We start from the raw sequence: 14,889 nt of genomic DNA on the forward strand, positions 1-14,889 counted from the left end.
TAATTGATATGTCATATCCACGTCAGATATATTAATGTCACATCATAATTATTTCATAACTATTTTTTAAAATTATTAACCAAAATTATTTAATAAAATGTAAAATAATAACATTTTAATTTATTATCGGCATTTCTAATTCTCCCTATTTCACGACCAAACATCGCCGGCGTCGTCGCCATTTTTGCCGGCGAAATCATATATACTTTCTCCCTCACCCATCTTAATCTCCGCAGCACACCATCACTATTTTTCTTTCCTCCTCCAACCTCCACAATAAAAACAACCTAAACCACCGCAAAACCAGATCTGGCCACCGCACAACCAAATCTGGCCAAACTTTTCGTAATTCTCACACCCCAAATTGCTTACAAATACAATTTCACACCAACCTATGCCGTGAAACTCGTCGAAATCTACCCATTATAGTTTCTCCCCTTCCCATTGTTTCATGGCCAAACCATCGTCACCGTCGCCATTGTTGCCGGCGAAACCACTCATATTCCTTCCTTTACCTGCCTTCATCTCCACCACACGTCACGACCATTTTCCTTTCCTTCTCCAACCTCACAAAACCAACAACCTAAGCCAACACACCAGATCTAGCCGAAAAATAGATTTTGGAAAAAAAGAAAAAAAAGGGTTGGGCAAGGGATGAATATGGCTGAAAATGAGGTGTAATGGGTGAAGAAGAAGGAGTTTTTCAATTAATGGTTTAAAAAAATTATTTTTTTACAATTTTAAATATTTTTTAAGTAAAAATGCTCCTCACTCGCCTTAATAGGCGTGTAGTTACACACTTTTGCCAACTCAAACATCTTACTGCCACATAAGCCTGGTCAACGGTCAGAGGGGTTTGTTAAATTGTGTTTTATTAAGTTTAAGGGTCCAGATGACAAAGATGTAAATAGAAGGGTTCTGAATACAAACTGATACAAGTATAAGGGTCCACCAGACCATTTCACCCACTATCTTATTCCATTCCAGAATTAACACCACGCATATGGCAAATATAACGACAACAATATTTAATTGAGAGATTAGTTAGGTCCTAAATTAAACCATGAATTCGATTGAATTGAACCACCGCAATAGGTTGCAACGGCAGTAAACACACGCCTAACACCCATAATTTAATTCTCTCACCCCAACACATATGATACCAGAAACTAAACTCATTCCATATTCATATATATATATATATATATATATTATACCCATCAGCACATTACGCCATGAATTTCCACTCAAATTTGTCCTTACTTCTTAAAATAATCTCACTGGAAATTAACAGATTACTGGGAGCCAATCTTGTCTCCAACCCAACGCCACTATCTACACTCAATTCCAACCCAACCTTAATTATATAATAATAATAATAATAATCACCCTACTATTAATGAAGGACATGAAAATTACCTGGATGTCGTTCTTCCCAGGTAGATGCACCGCAAGAATTATTTCCTTGCCTGATTTTTTTATTACCCTAATTATTAAAAGACTAATTATAAAAGTGGCAAAAATGACCCCCTACTAATTTTAATGTTATTTTTTTTAACCACCAACTAAATTAATTATTAAAACTACCCCACTGAATTCATTATTGTAGTTACGAATAGTCCAAAATACCCATTTAAAATCTATCGAAAAATATTTTATGAAATAAAAATCTCTAGTACTCAAAACAACCAAATGAGTCGTTACATATTATTAAACTCTACCTAACATATTGACTTCACCAACTTAAAAATACATATTTTGTTGTGTTATAAAGTCAGGAGCCATTTGAGGTACTATGACGTTACTATTGCAACGTAAGCCAATCAGATTGAGTCCTTATCTTGTCTATCAAAGAAAAAAAAATAAGTGGTCATCTCATCTTGTCAATCAAATCTACTTTTTTTTATTGTGATTCATTTTTTGAAAAATATGTTTGGCAGGACACTATGTTAGTACGAATGACACAATCTTATTTTGGGGTGGGGGGGGGGGGGGGTAAGGTCGTAATTAAAGGAGGCGGGTAAGGGTGTTGCTGTAAATATATTTTTTCTTGCACCCAAAATGCCCTCTAAAGGTACACCACTAAAAAAAAGTCTTAAACCACTAGATGATTTCAAGAAATTACATTGCCCAATAATTTTTGTAGAGATTAAAGGAATCTCATAGTGTAAGATATAAATTACATCCTATCCCAACTAATTTACATTTTACAAAAAATCCCTTAAAAAGGTAGGCGAATGATACCTAGCTACCATTCTGATACATTATAATAACTGATACAAGGTAAACAAATTATTGTTGTGCTAAAAAAGGAAAAAAATGTAATAATTAATTCTGTTAATTTAACTAGCTTGATTTTACGCCTAACTGATCCTAAACAATCCATATCTTAATAGGTAATCTACTCAGACATTACAAATTTCAAATTTCAAAATTATATCTTCTACATTGAAGAACAATTTGTGAACATCCATCGATTTAGAAAAAGTGAGAAATACGAATAAAACTCTAAATTTTGCTGATACAAGATGAATATATCAATTTTACTGATGCATTCAGGAACTTGGGTTAGCGAAGTGAAATATGAAAGTTACAAAAGTGACGAAATTGTTGTTGGACAATCAATTTCATTTTTGAATCTCAAAGCAGCAATTTCAGCCGAGTTGGATATCGATGTATCAAGGAAAAACATTGAAATCCGTTACATCGTAGAAGGTACTCATCTCCGATGAAAATTAAGAATGACATAGGTGTTAAACTTTATTTAGAAGTGAAAAAAGTGAGCCAGGATTTCCAATGTATCCATTATGCATTGACACAAGTGAAAAGATTGGCGGTGATGTACATAACTTTGATGGAACATGCGGAGAAATTACGTGTGTAGAAGGCACATCACAGGATACAAAAGCTCTTGTGGTGAATCAAGAATTTGTGATTCGTATTATATTCCAGAATTGGAAGTTACAAATTACATAATTGATTCAAATAGTATAGAGATGAAGACAGGTTAGTTATATAAGGATAAAACAACACTTGTAGATGTGATGGCGAAATATAAGATAAAGAACAACTTTCATTGCAAAGTAAAGAGATCTGATAGACAAAGGTATGGGAGTATTTAATTTGTTTTGTGAAGAAATGTGTTTGGATTCTTTAGATCTATAAATGGTGGTACCATTATTTTGTTTTAATGTATGATACATTATTAATTAGAAAGTCTTTGATTTTGATTTTTGTTTAGTTTGTTGAATATGATTTGTGGTCGATTGATAATGATACATTATTTGTTGACACATTAAGTTAATAGTGTTGATACGTTAAGATAATACTGTTGAAACATTAAAGAATTTAATCGCAATAATCATGTAGCCGATATATTCCAAAATTTTGTGATACATGATTCATTATTTATTTATTTTTTGAATCTGATAAAATATAATTGTGTTGGTCGTTAATATTGTTGATACATTGAGTTAATACTATTGATACGTTAAGATAATACAGTTGAAACAGTAAATAATTTAGTCCCAACAATCATGTAGCCGATACATTCCAAAATATTGTGATACGTGGATAATTTTTTTTTCTGAATCTGATACAAAAAATACACTAAATTAATTGTGTTGGTCTTTGAAAACTATTGATACATTAATGTACATCATTCTTTGATTACTTTGAACATTAGTGTTTTATATATTATAACATGTAACTTCTAATGTATTAATATGATGAAAAAAATTGTACAACTATGTGTTGGTATGCTTTTCGGATGATTGTGGTTGAAATATGAAGGCTTCCTGCAGAAAAAAATCTGATATTTTCAAAGTTAGATACTTCAATAGTGAACATACGTGTCCAATTCGGGATAGGGTACTAATCAAAGTCCAAGCAGCAGTCGGGTTTGTAAGTGGTATGACTGCTCCCAAATTGGTCAACCATAAATGAATTCATACTCCAAAAGATATAATTGCTGATATTAGAGAATTCTATGGGGTTCAAATATCTTACCAGCAGGTATGGTGTGCTAAAGAACGTGCACTAGAAACGATAAGGGGTAAATCATCTGCTGGATATAGACAGATGTCGATATACATATACATGCTAAATACTGTGTATCCAAATTCTTATAAATGGATGCAGAAGACTGAGGAAGATAAATTTATGTATCTGTTCGTAGCCTTAAGACCATTGATTAGGGGGTTCGATTACTGCAGATCAATAATTGTTGTCGATGGTGCACATATGAGAAGAGATTACAAAGGGACATTTGCATCAGCAAGCACACTTGATGGGGGCAGGTATACTTTTTTGTAGTTGTGAGGTGTTTGTAAATGTTATGTATCAAATGAAATAATGTGTGTTACTCTGTAATTAGGTTGCATATTTCCATTGGCATATGGTGTTGTGGACATTGAAAATGACTGTTCGTGGACATGGTTCTTCGAACAATTCAAAAATGCATTTGGAGAGCGCAAAGAAATGTGTGTTGTATCATATAGGAATGGAAGTTTTATGAAGAGTGTAAGGACTGTGCTCCCAAATGTACCTCATTATGTATGCATATGACATCTTTGGAAGAATGTTTGAGGAAACTTCAAAAGGAGCAGAAACCCTAAGTGATCTATTCTACTCTATGGCTAAAGCATACAGAAAGGAGGATTTTGATAAATTGATGGCTAAGGTTGATAAAGTTGATCACAGGGTTAAGGAGTACCTTGAGGATGCAGGGTATGAGAAATGGTCGAGAATTCATTCAACAGTAAATAGAGGTAGAATGATGACTTCGAACATTATGGAATGTATCAATGGTTGTCTTGTTGAAGCACGACAATTGTCTATATTAGAATTCTTGGAAGAAGTTAGAATTCTATTTGGTTCTTGGCATTGTAAAAACAGAGAAATAGCCTCTTATACAAAGGACACATTGGGGAGAAGATTTGAGGAGGTGTTGATTATAAACGCGTCTAAAAGTTCAAAGATGGAGGTATGTGTTATGATATATTATTTTATATTATATGTATCTAATTCGGTGTATCATTCTTCTGTTTGAACATTATTTCTTTGAAATAATTTTATAGTTGACTTTTTTAATGTACGCAGGTTGCTCCATCATCTGAATTTTTTTTCTTGATTTATGAAGCTGGAAGAAGATACATTATTTGTGTTGAGCAGAAAGTATGTTCTTGTGGAAGATTTCAACTAGATGAGATACCTTGCGCACATGCAATCGTTGTTTTAAAGGAAAAGAATGTTAAAGATATGCATCCATATTGCTTTGATTACTACAAGTCTAATGCATTAGCAAAAACATATGAGATTCCAATGGTTCCAATGCCAGATAAAGAAGATTGGTCAGCTCCTGAGGATGTGGTAGCAGAAATTGTGTATCCACCTAGATACAGACGATTAGCTGGACGACCAAGAAAAAAAAAAAAGAATGCAGATGAAAAGATTACAGTGAACACAAATTCTTGTGGACAAGAAGGTCACAACAGAAGAACTAGTACTTTCTTCCCAAAAGAAAAGTGAAATCATCATAATGTTTATATGACATTAATGTTTTTGTTGAATAATGTTTCACGTAAACAGTTATCAATGTTATTAATCAGTATTGTTGTTCAAAAATAATTAAATTGTATTGTTTACATTTGTTATTAATCAATATTGTTGTTCAAAATAATAATTTGTTATGATTTGTGTATCAATGTTAATTCTGTTAAATAAATTTTAAGGTGCAGTTATAATTATAAATAAAATGTTGGGTAATGTATAAGCTAATGTATCATATACATTAAATAATAGATAATTTCATTAATATATCATATACATTAAATTATATAACGTTTGTTGTATCATATACATTAATTGGTTACTGTATCATTTACATTAAATAATACACAACCTATATGTTAGCAATAAGTTATTATGTGTAATAATTTATATGATACATACATTAAACAATTAAGTTTGTAAACAATTTATTTAACAATAACTATGAATCGTGTATCATATACTATATGTATTATGTTTCATGTATAATATTAATTATAAATAATAAATCATATACGTTAAATTTTCAAAAACCTATGTATTAGTAATAGGTTATTATATCTGATTACTGATAAGATACATAATAACAATGAAAAATATGTATCGATATAGTATATGTTATATACTGCACTTTTTCTTTATGTAATGCAATAATGTGTCTGTAATTTAACTTTTTATAAGCAAAGTATATTGGTCCATACAGTATCAAAACACACTAAATAGTTGTCTATGCATAGATACTTAATTACTACACTATGTGAACCAAATCTTCTTCTAGTGGTGGTGTGACTACACCCTTAGGTTTTGGTGGATCATCATTCTCACTAACGTATGCACCCTTAGCCTTCTCGCTATAACTCCACAGCAATGCTACATATCTTTTGCGTAGGTGTTCAGGAAGGAAATCAACTAATGATGTTTTGATTTGGTCGCTCAGATACTCCGCAAATATAGCAACATATAACCCACAATCTCTACAAAAAATGCAGAACATCATTTATAAACTTAAATCATACATGATTCAAAAACAATAAAAGAACAATACTTATAGGCAATCACTATTTTGTTGCTTAATGTCTTGGGCAAATTCAACCATGAAAGGAACTTGTGCCTCCAAAAGTGAACCAGAATTATTGTCCTTGTACGCATCACAATCACCAAAGTTTGTTCGCTCAGTTTTTTCAAAGAATCCACTGTCCATGAGGTAAGAAGGAAGCATTTTATACAATATTTTTATCTCGTGCAGAATTGCTTATCACTCTGTTTTTCAACTCAACAACAGCTAACACCCAATGAAATTGTCCACCACAATTAACCGAGATGTAAACATCGTCTACAAGATTCCATGGTAAAGCAGCTGAAATTTCAAACCCTTTGATGATGTTAGGATTGACCTCTTATATACAGATACAGGTGAAGCGCGATCAATGTGTTCTTGGGTACTAATAAGATCATCATCATTTGCCAGGTAATACCTTTCATAGGTATTTTTAATGTGTGAGATGAACAAGCAGTTGACTGTTGTGTATTTGTATTGATTCATGCTGCGGAGTTTTGATTTTTTTTTAAGATAGTAAAAAACAACATCGATGTGATATAAAAAAAAGGATAAACAGAATTAGAAACTTGTAAAAAAGGTCTAATGGAAGAATTGATATATTAAATCATAATCTAAGCAAATACTAATTTGATATTTTGATGCTTTATTTGAGTGTGTTCAGAAGGATATTTTGTATCGTGATGTTCTATACCAATGTATCTGATACACGCTTAAAAGTTTCATTAAGAATTTACCTAATCAGTCCAACATTTATTTTGTTGTGACATGGCATAGAACCAGTTCTTGTTAATTGGAAATGCAACAACAAAATCCATTATCTCAAATTCAAAAGAAGATGCTTTTGATCTGTATTTATCCTCCGATGATTTCTTGTGATAATGTTTGTATTATCAATTGGTTATATCAAAATAGGTTAATCCAAACATTTACAAAATATATGTATAAAACTTACTTATTAGCATGATTTTTGAGAATCCCCCTGGTTAACCACTTCATATACTCATCAATTAGTTTAGACGAAGCTTGATATGTAATCCCACATCCTTCAAATGGGAAATACAGACGAACATCGTCATCCAATTTCTCTTTTCCCTTGTCGCTTGACCCAAAAGAAGTCACGTATGGAGATTGAATAATTCTTGAAGGCATCATATTTCTAGGCGTAGGAGTCTTTGAATTGCTTCTAACAACAATCTCGGTGGTTGGAATATCAGTGGGTAATTGACTATCAGATAACAAATCATGACTGCTAGTTAAATCCTGTGGATTGTAAACACAATGGTTTAGCAGGAATAGGAACTTTTCCTAGATCGGATATAAGTGCATCTATTGATGCTTGAGTTGAGGGCGATATTGTTGTTGATGTGGAAGAATCCTGTATAGTATGATATTATAATTTTTTTAGTAAAATTGCATATTATGAATGTTAGTGTCATGATGCATAATTGATAAATTTACCGATATATCAACTGTTATTTTATCAGACACAAAATGACGGATATTGCATTGAACTGTGTCAGCACCATCTTCATCCATGATTACTTTATTTAAATCTTGTGGGGCTTGATGTACTTCATCATCCTAAATATAAGCATGTTGTATGTATCAGTTACCCCTTATACTAATAATGTATCATATATATATATATATATATATATATATATATATATATAAAAGAGGATAATGTATTAAAGAAAATTATAATGTATAAAGTTTTGATCATACTGATACCTTCTTAGGATCATTTGCTTCAGTATCAACATGAGTACTTTCATATGTAGGTTGGAGTTCTAAAACATGCTTCATTTGTTGTTGGTTACTGATGGTATGATCAATTTATATTTGATTTTTCAATAATAAAAAAAGTGTTAACATATAACTTAAGTGATGAATATAAAGTTGAAATATATAATTGTTTAATGAGATAGAAGATTCGGTGAATCACCTTAACTATATACATGACTTATTTGTGCTGACACATATGATTTTGATTCTTAATGCATACTTAATGTATGAGGTATAACGACAATTACAAACAATGTATCAGATACATACCTCTGCATTGACATTAACTTTATGTCCACCCTCATTAACAGACACACCAACCTCACAATCAGCTACACCAACCGCATCAGCAAGATCAATTCATATATGTGGAGATGGTTGTTTATTGCTTGATTGAGGATCGACATTGTTGTTTTCCTTGTGTCGAGATCGCATCAACTGTGAGTGGTTTTCCTTTATCAAGATTACAAGTTCCTCAAATTTCTTGTCAACCTATCAAAAAATTATTAAAAAAACAACTACAATTAAAGTCAATATAAAGAAAAAATAATAAAATCAAAATAATTACTTATGTAATTCTTCAAATGATCTTTCAGTTCTTTAATATCTGGAACTACATAGTTGACTTTTTGAGCATCTGCAGAACCGTGTACACTAGCAGCCGGTGTTGGAGGACCATCTAGAATAGAAAATGGTTGATTTAATGACACATTGGATTGATCTGGCTGATTGAGTTTGACACCTTTATTTTAGGTGTATCCCCTTTCTTACTTCTTTTTTGTGGTGGTGGAGATGATGTATCAGACACTCTAGATGATCTCCTTAACAACTGTTCAAGAGGTCTTGTGGAGAAATCATCGAAATCAGCAATGTCATTCAGTTGAACTATTTTGGGATTGACAGATGTTGTGGGGGGTGAAGAAGAAGGAGCGTGTTCATCTTCAGGTAAATCAAAGGCTGCAAGTCCTCCGGTGTTGGCACAATGTTTGAATATGCATTCTGGAAAACAAAATATTTTTTAATATTAAGACACAAAATTATGTATCCTAACACAGAAAAAAATGATTTTAAAAAGACAAACTTGCAACCTTACAACTATATACTTAATTATGTATGAAATGTAATATAAAATGGGATTCAATGTTACCTCTTGAAAAATGCTAGACATAAGCATTTCAAACTTTGGCTTTAAAGCCACAACCCTCAAATTGCAAATTCTAGCGATGACATCCCGTTCTTTGACAATAATTTCAGGATTTAATTGGGATGCACATTCGTATGTCTATACGTTAAGTGCATAAGGCATTCCATATAATCGATACAACTATTTGCTAAGACTGAAATTATGTCGGAGTGAATTCATGAGCTTTTTGAATGCAATCTATCCCCAAGGATATACTTGATATCTACCATCTTCAACCATTAAAAATTCATTAACAGATATTGAAGAATCACCAGTTTGAGCCAAAATGAATGTATGGAGAAAGTACAAGATAGCCATCTGGAGTGCATCTTGATTGTTCTCCCAGTTGCCCATCAGAAATCGTTGGACTAGATGATTCTTGCTTATACTATTAACTGCACCAGGAAAATATTTTTGGAATATCCTACAGGGAGTTGATTCTGGGTAGTCTTTGATATTGCCTTTACATTTAAGACAAGTTATTATTGCAAATTCTTTGATACCAAATTTCAAGATACCCTCGTTTGCATGCCTAATATGCAATACCTTTGAGTTGCCTTGTTTTAATTCTAACAACAATAAACATTGACTAATTTGACCCTGAAAATTACATTTAGGGATGTCTAAATAGGGTCCAAAAATTGTAGCTCTAAACAGTTCAATTACATCATCCCCTATAGACTTCTGAAACTCCTCCAAAAAATTTGTGTTAAAAAGGACACCAAACCTTATGGCATGTGTTGGTACCTTTTTTATAACATATTTGATTGACTGCAAAATGAAAAGAAAAATTATACTATTTATAATGATATCTTATGATACATAAATAAAAACACCAAATCACACTACACAACAAGTAATGATACATAATAAAAACAAGTTGATACATAGAAAAATACATGCTACCAGACTTTAACAAAGTCGTATATAAAACTTGATACATTATACAGAAGGATGCCCTATCTGATACATCAAAGACTTTTTTGTTAAATATGACAAAAATCTTTTTCATATTGGGGTTTGTCATGTATCATTTTTTTCGATACACATATAAAACAAGGGTTTTATAAGTGTCGACTAAATCTCAAATCAGTAGATATCAAACTAAGATAGGGTTTTTGCATGTATCATGATTTAACCCAATAAACAATATAACACATCTAATTAATGTATCAGTCAATTTCAATCTAAGATAGCAAACACAATACAAATCGCAAACAAGTTTAACAAAGATTAAAAACACATACTCTAGGCAATGAAGGTCTGGAAATAGCGGGTGCTGCATTTCTTCCCCCTTTTTTTTTTTTTGGGGGGGGGGGGGTTTGCAACCTTTGGTTTAGACGATTTTGGCACATATTTGGTCGACTGATTCATCAAGTTTAATGGGTCATGCAAATTTTTTGATCTAATTTCTGCCCAATTTTCATCATCAGAGTCGTATATTGTTCGATTAGTATTAGAAATATTTGATGTAGGTTCTGGATCCATATGTATCAAGAAGAAAAAACTGAAACAAAATAAAAAGGAAGAAGATGAAAATTACTATGACAGACTTTAGGAGAGAGGACGGAGAAGACGAAGTTTGAAAATGGTTGGATTGAGAGAGGAAATTTTTGAAAATGAATTTGGGATAATGATTTGTAACTAAAAAGATATTTGAGTGAATTTAGGGAGAAAAAAAAGGAGTGACATAAGGAGTGGTGAAACGTGGGATGTAAAAGTGAATCATATATCTGGCAGATTTGATATTTAAGTGAAATAAGCTATTTAAGTAATTTTAAAAAAAAATAGGGGAAAATAGACAATAAGAAACTTAAAGTTGTGTATTTAAGTTATTTTTCCATAATTTTTTCTTTGCAATAAAAACACAGCCTAAAAAAGCATTTATTTATATTCAATTCAATACTCTATTCACACTCTTTCTTCCAATTTTTTTTTATCTTTAATTGTTGTTTATTCTTCCATTCTTCTTCCTTTTTAATATCCCTTGTTTTTAATGGAAAAAAACAAGGTATATTCGTTAAATTTTAAAAACATTCTTTGAAATAATATTTATTAATTTATTGATTAATTAATACCTCTACAAAATGATAATATTTTATAATTTCAATAATTATATTTGTCTGTCAAGACCAACCCACCGAGCCATGCGGGCACCTACTCTATCACCTAAGTAGGAGAACCCTCAATTCCCAAACAGTTAAAGACATACGGAAGATTAAGAAAACTAGAGATAAAATAACATTCATGAGATTTTTATTAAATAAAGAGTTTTTCCACCGCGCCCATTTACTTGGTCTGACATCGCCAGAGCGGCAGAATTCCCGCTGAAACGAGGCCGGTGTGGCAGAAGCTCTTCAGTTGTGGCGAGGGATCGAAATCAGTTTAGAAGGGGGAAATGGAAATGGTTTCCCCATTTCCTCCTATTCTTATTCCAAAATTTCCAAAACTCTCTCAATTGCTTTGCTCCGATCGTCAATCTCAAGGTAATGTTCTTGCTCCCTACTCTTATTGCTTCATTACTTACTTAACTACGATTCCATGACACCAAACGATTGGTTAGAATCACTACAAAAATAGTGTGAATTACATGGAGATTTTTCTGGGGATTAGTATGAAAATTCGGAAGAAACTTATTTTCCTGCAAATTTTTATACTAATTCCCAGGAAAATTCCCATGTAACTCACAGTTTTCTTGTAGTGTTAATGACCTTAGGGTAGTTTTCAAAACCATGAAAGTAGTTTGCTTGATTTGCTAGAAAAACGTAGCATGAACACTTTCTTTATGTTCACAACGTCTCCACAACGTTCTGAGCGTAGGGATTTTGTGGAATACGGTCGAAACAGTTCCGAAATGGGTGGGGGAAGTTGAAAAGTTTCTTGAGTCGGATTCAGGCATATCATTTAAGGGTTGTATTGCTAGAATAATTGTATATATAAGTATTAGGGTACTTTGGATACTCTGATCTGATGAAAAATTTATTTATTTTTTGAATGGGGAGGGTCGGTGTACAAAGTAGGGTAAGAAAAAAAAATTGAGGAAAATAAGTTTATTTGAAAAACATTTAAGTTAATCAAACATGAGAAAATTAAGAAACATTTTCTAGAAAGAGAGATAAAATGAGTAATTAAAGAAGAAAGTAAATAAAAAAGAAAAGTCAAAGGTGGTTTTATTTTTTTGGAGGCAAATTTAGGTAGTTTTAGAGCCAAGAGGTTATTGTTGTCATTTGCACAATTCAATCCTTCCATTTAGTTTTACTGTTCATTTTTAGTCTGTTTAAAACAAAAATATATCTTGTCCATAAAGAAAAAAATGAGTAAGTTGTCCTCTTATCTTGTCAATCAAATCTAGTTTTCCTTATTGTAATTTGTTTTTAATCTGTTTAAAAAAAATAGGGATAATGGTCTGAAAAATACCCAACTTTGGTCGAATTTGTTGTTGAGATACTAAACTTTCATAAGGACCTCTTACCTCCCTAGACTATTTAATACCGTATTTTTTACCCCCTGGACTATTTAATAGTGTATTTTAAAGGTATATATATGCCCACGTGGACACATTATTATTTATAATTTTGCATTATTTTTTATGTCCACATGGGCAAATATATATGTTTAGAATATGGTATTAAATAGTCTAGGGAGGTAATAGGTTCTCATGAAAGTTTAGTATCGCAACAGGAAATCCGACCAAAGTTGAGATATTTTTCAAACCCTTATCCCAAAAAAAAAATATATCTTGTCAATAAAAAAAGAGAGTAAGTGGTCCTCTCATCTTGTCAATCAATTCTGTTGTTCCTTATTGTAATTCATATTTAGTCTGTTTAAAACAAAAATATATCTTTTGTAAAATTTATTTAATCTTGTTTTAATAATATTTTTTATGAAATTGAAGCCAAAAGGACAATAAAATAGATCAAAAATTTCAAATGGACAAACAATTTAATGAAGAAACCAAAAGGACAACTATTTTTTTTTTATGTCAATAAAAAGAACACACAATTGATATAACAAATAAGGGTAAAACGTTGTCAAATACCCTCACCACTTACTTTTATTTGTCTATTATATTGGGAAAAAAATTGCTTTTACTTTTCACTTTTAATATATCAAGAATTGTAAAAAAATTAAATTACTCATAATATGAATATTATATATAGAGTATGAATATGAAAATATTTTACTCTTAACATTAATTACTTATTTCAAATTATATACTATTTAACATGATTCTTGGCTTATTTATATCATAATAATTAACAATTTTAAATATCTAAAAATCATATTAAAATATTAATTGATTATCCAAATTTTATTTATATTACATAAATTAAAATTAAAATAATATAGTAATATTAGACTCGTGCTAACACGGATATCAATGCACTGTCTCCGAGATTATCTAGTTGTTGAGGTTTCGTTTTCAGCCACGTGCGTGTACGGTTGTATCCAAAATGTTGTGGCTGCAATTGCACAATAGTTTGCCGCAAACACAAATATATTTTCATGCATTATAGGGTGTCGACTCACGCGGCAGACTCAACAACATAGGTGTCGACTCACTATTTTCTACTTATATTATTTCTCTTTAACACTTATAATTTAAAAAATAAATATAAATCATCAATATCAGAATACTTATTATGTGTCAAGAAAGTTCAAGGTTAAGACAATAAATTTTTTGAATTCTCATCACCACTAAAGAAATTAAAAATATTTTCATATGTTTTAATTGGTTCAAATCTATTTTGAAGTGAAAAAATAGTTTGATCTACTCTATACATATAAAGCAATCAACTCTAAAAGATCCTTTAAGGGACTTTGTGATTTCGTTATCAATATTTCCATCAAATTGTTTCTTACGAAATTTAGATTTATATTCATCGCATATGCAATTTCCTTAGTATAAATCATAGCACTCATTGTATATATAATTTTTTTTAAAAACAGTGACATATATTATAAGTAATTGTTTTTAAAAAAAATGGGGACCCCCAAGTGATGGCTTTAGTGTTCTAGGGGTTAAGACGACCTTGTCGACTCACTCTAGAGCGGCTTAAGCACGTTAGTAATCTAAAGTAAAAGATGAATGGGAAATTTTACATTTTTGAAAAAAATTACTCTTTTTGTCGTAATTTATATGATATCTTTCATTTTTTTGGAGTCAAATAGTTTAAGTTGATCAGAAATTTGCGAATGAAATCTTTAAATTTAAAAGTACTATAAATCACAATAATTTAAAATTTAAAATATTTAAAAAATATATGAAAACTTTACGGTCAAAGATAGACTTGTTTAATCTCGAAATCAG

At 31.2% G+C, this 14,889-nt stretch overlaps 1 protein-coding gene and 2 pseudogenes across 1 annotated transcript; 2 read left to right on the forward strand and 1 right to left on the reverse strand.

Annotated features, from left to right (window-relative positions):
* Positions 1-2,528: 2,528 nt before the first annotated feature.
* Positions 2,529-4,499, forward strand: LOC125838659 (uncharacterized; annotated as a pseudogene).
* An 80-nt stretch (positions 4,500-4,579) lies between these two features.
* On the forward strand, positions 4,580-5,529 carry LOC125838660 (uncharacterized). Its single transcript, XM_049517704.1, has 2 exons — positions 4,580-4,984; positions 5,101-5,529. The coding sequence occupies exons 1-2, from the start codon at positions 4,580-4,582 to the stop codon at positions 5,527-5,529; spliced, it is 834 nt and encodes a 277-aa protein (XP_049373661.1).
* A 769-nt stretch (positions 5,530-6,298) lies between these two features.
* LOC125838661 (uncharacterized) lies at positions 6,299-10,229 on the reverse strand (annotated as a pseudogene).
* Between the last annotated feature and the right edge of the window lie 4,660 nt (positions 10,230-14,889).

The sequence above is a fragment of the Solanum verrucosum genome, unplaced genomic scaffold (assembly GCF_900185275.1).
Source record: "Solanum verrucosum unplaced genomic scaffold, falcon-dt-bn FXZP01000182.1, whole genome shotgun sequence".
NCBI classification, from domain to species: Eukaryota; Viridiplantae; Streptophyta; class Magnoliopsida; order Solanales; family Solanaceae; genus Solanum; species Solanum verrucosum.

Bases quoted from the DNA above. Each gene is read 5' to 3' on its own strand.
- LOC125838660 (XM_049517704.1), top strand. From the start codon at position 4,580: ATGTTTGAGGAAACTTCAAAAGGAGCAGAAACCCTAAGTGATCTATTC. The intron at 4,985-5,100 runs GTATGTGTTATG...TAATGTACGCAG, and splicing joins CTAAAAGTTCAAAGATGGAG to GTTGCTCCATCATCTGAATT.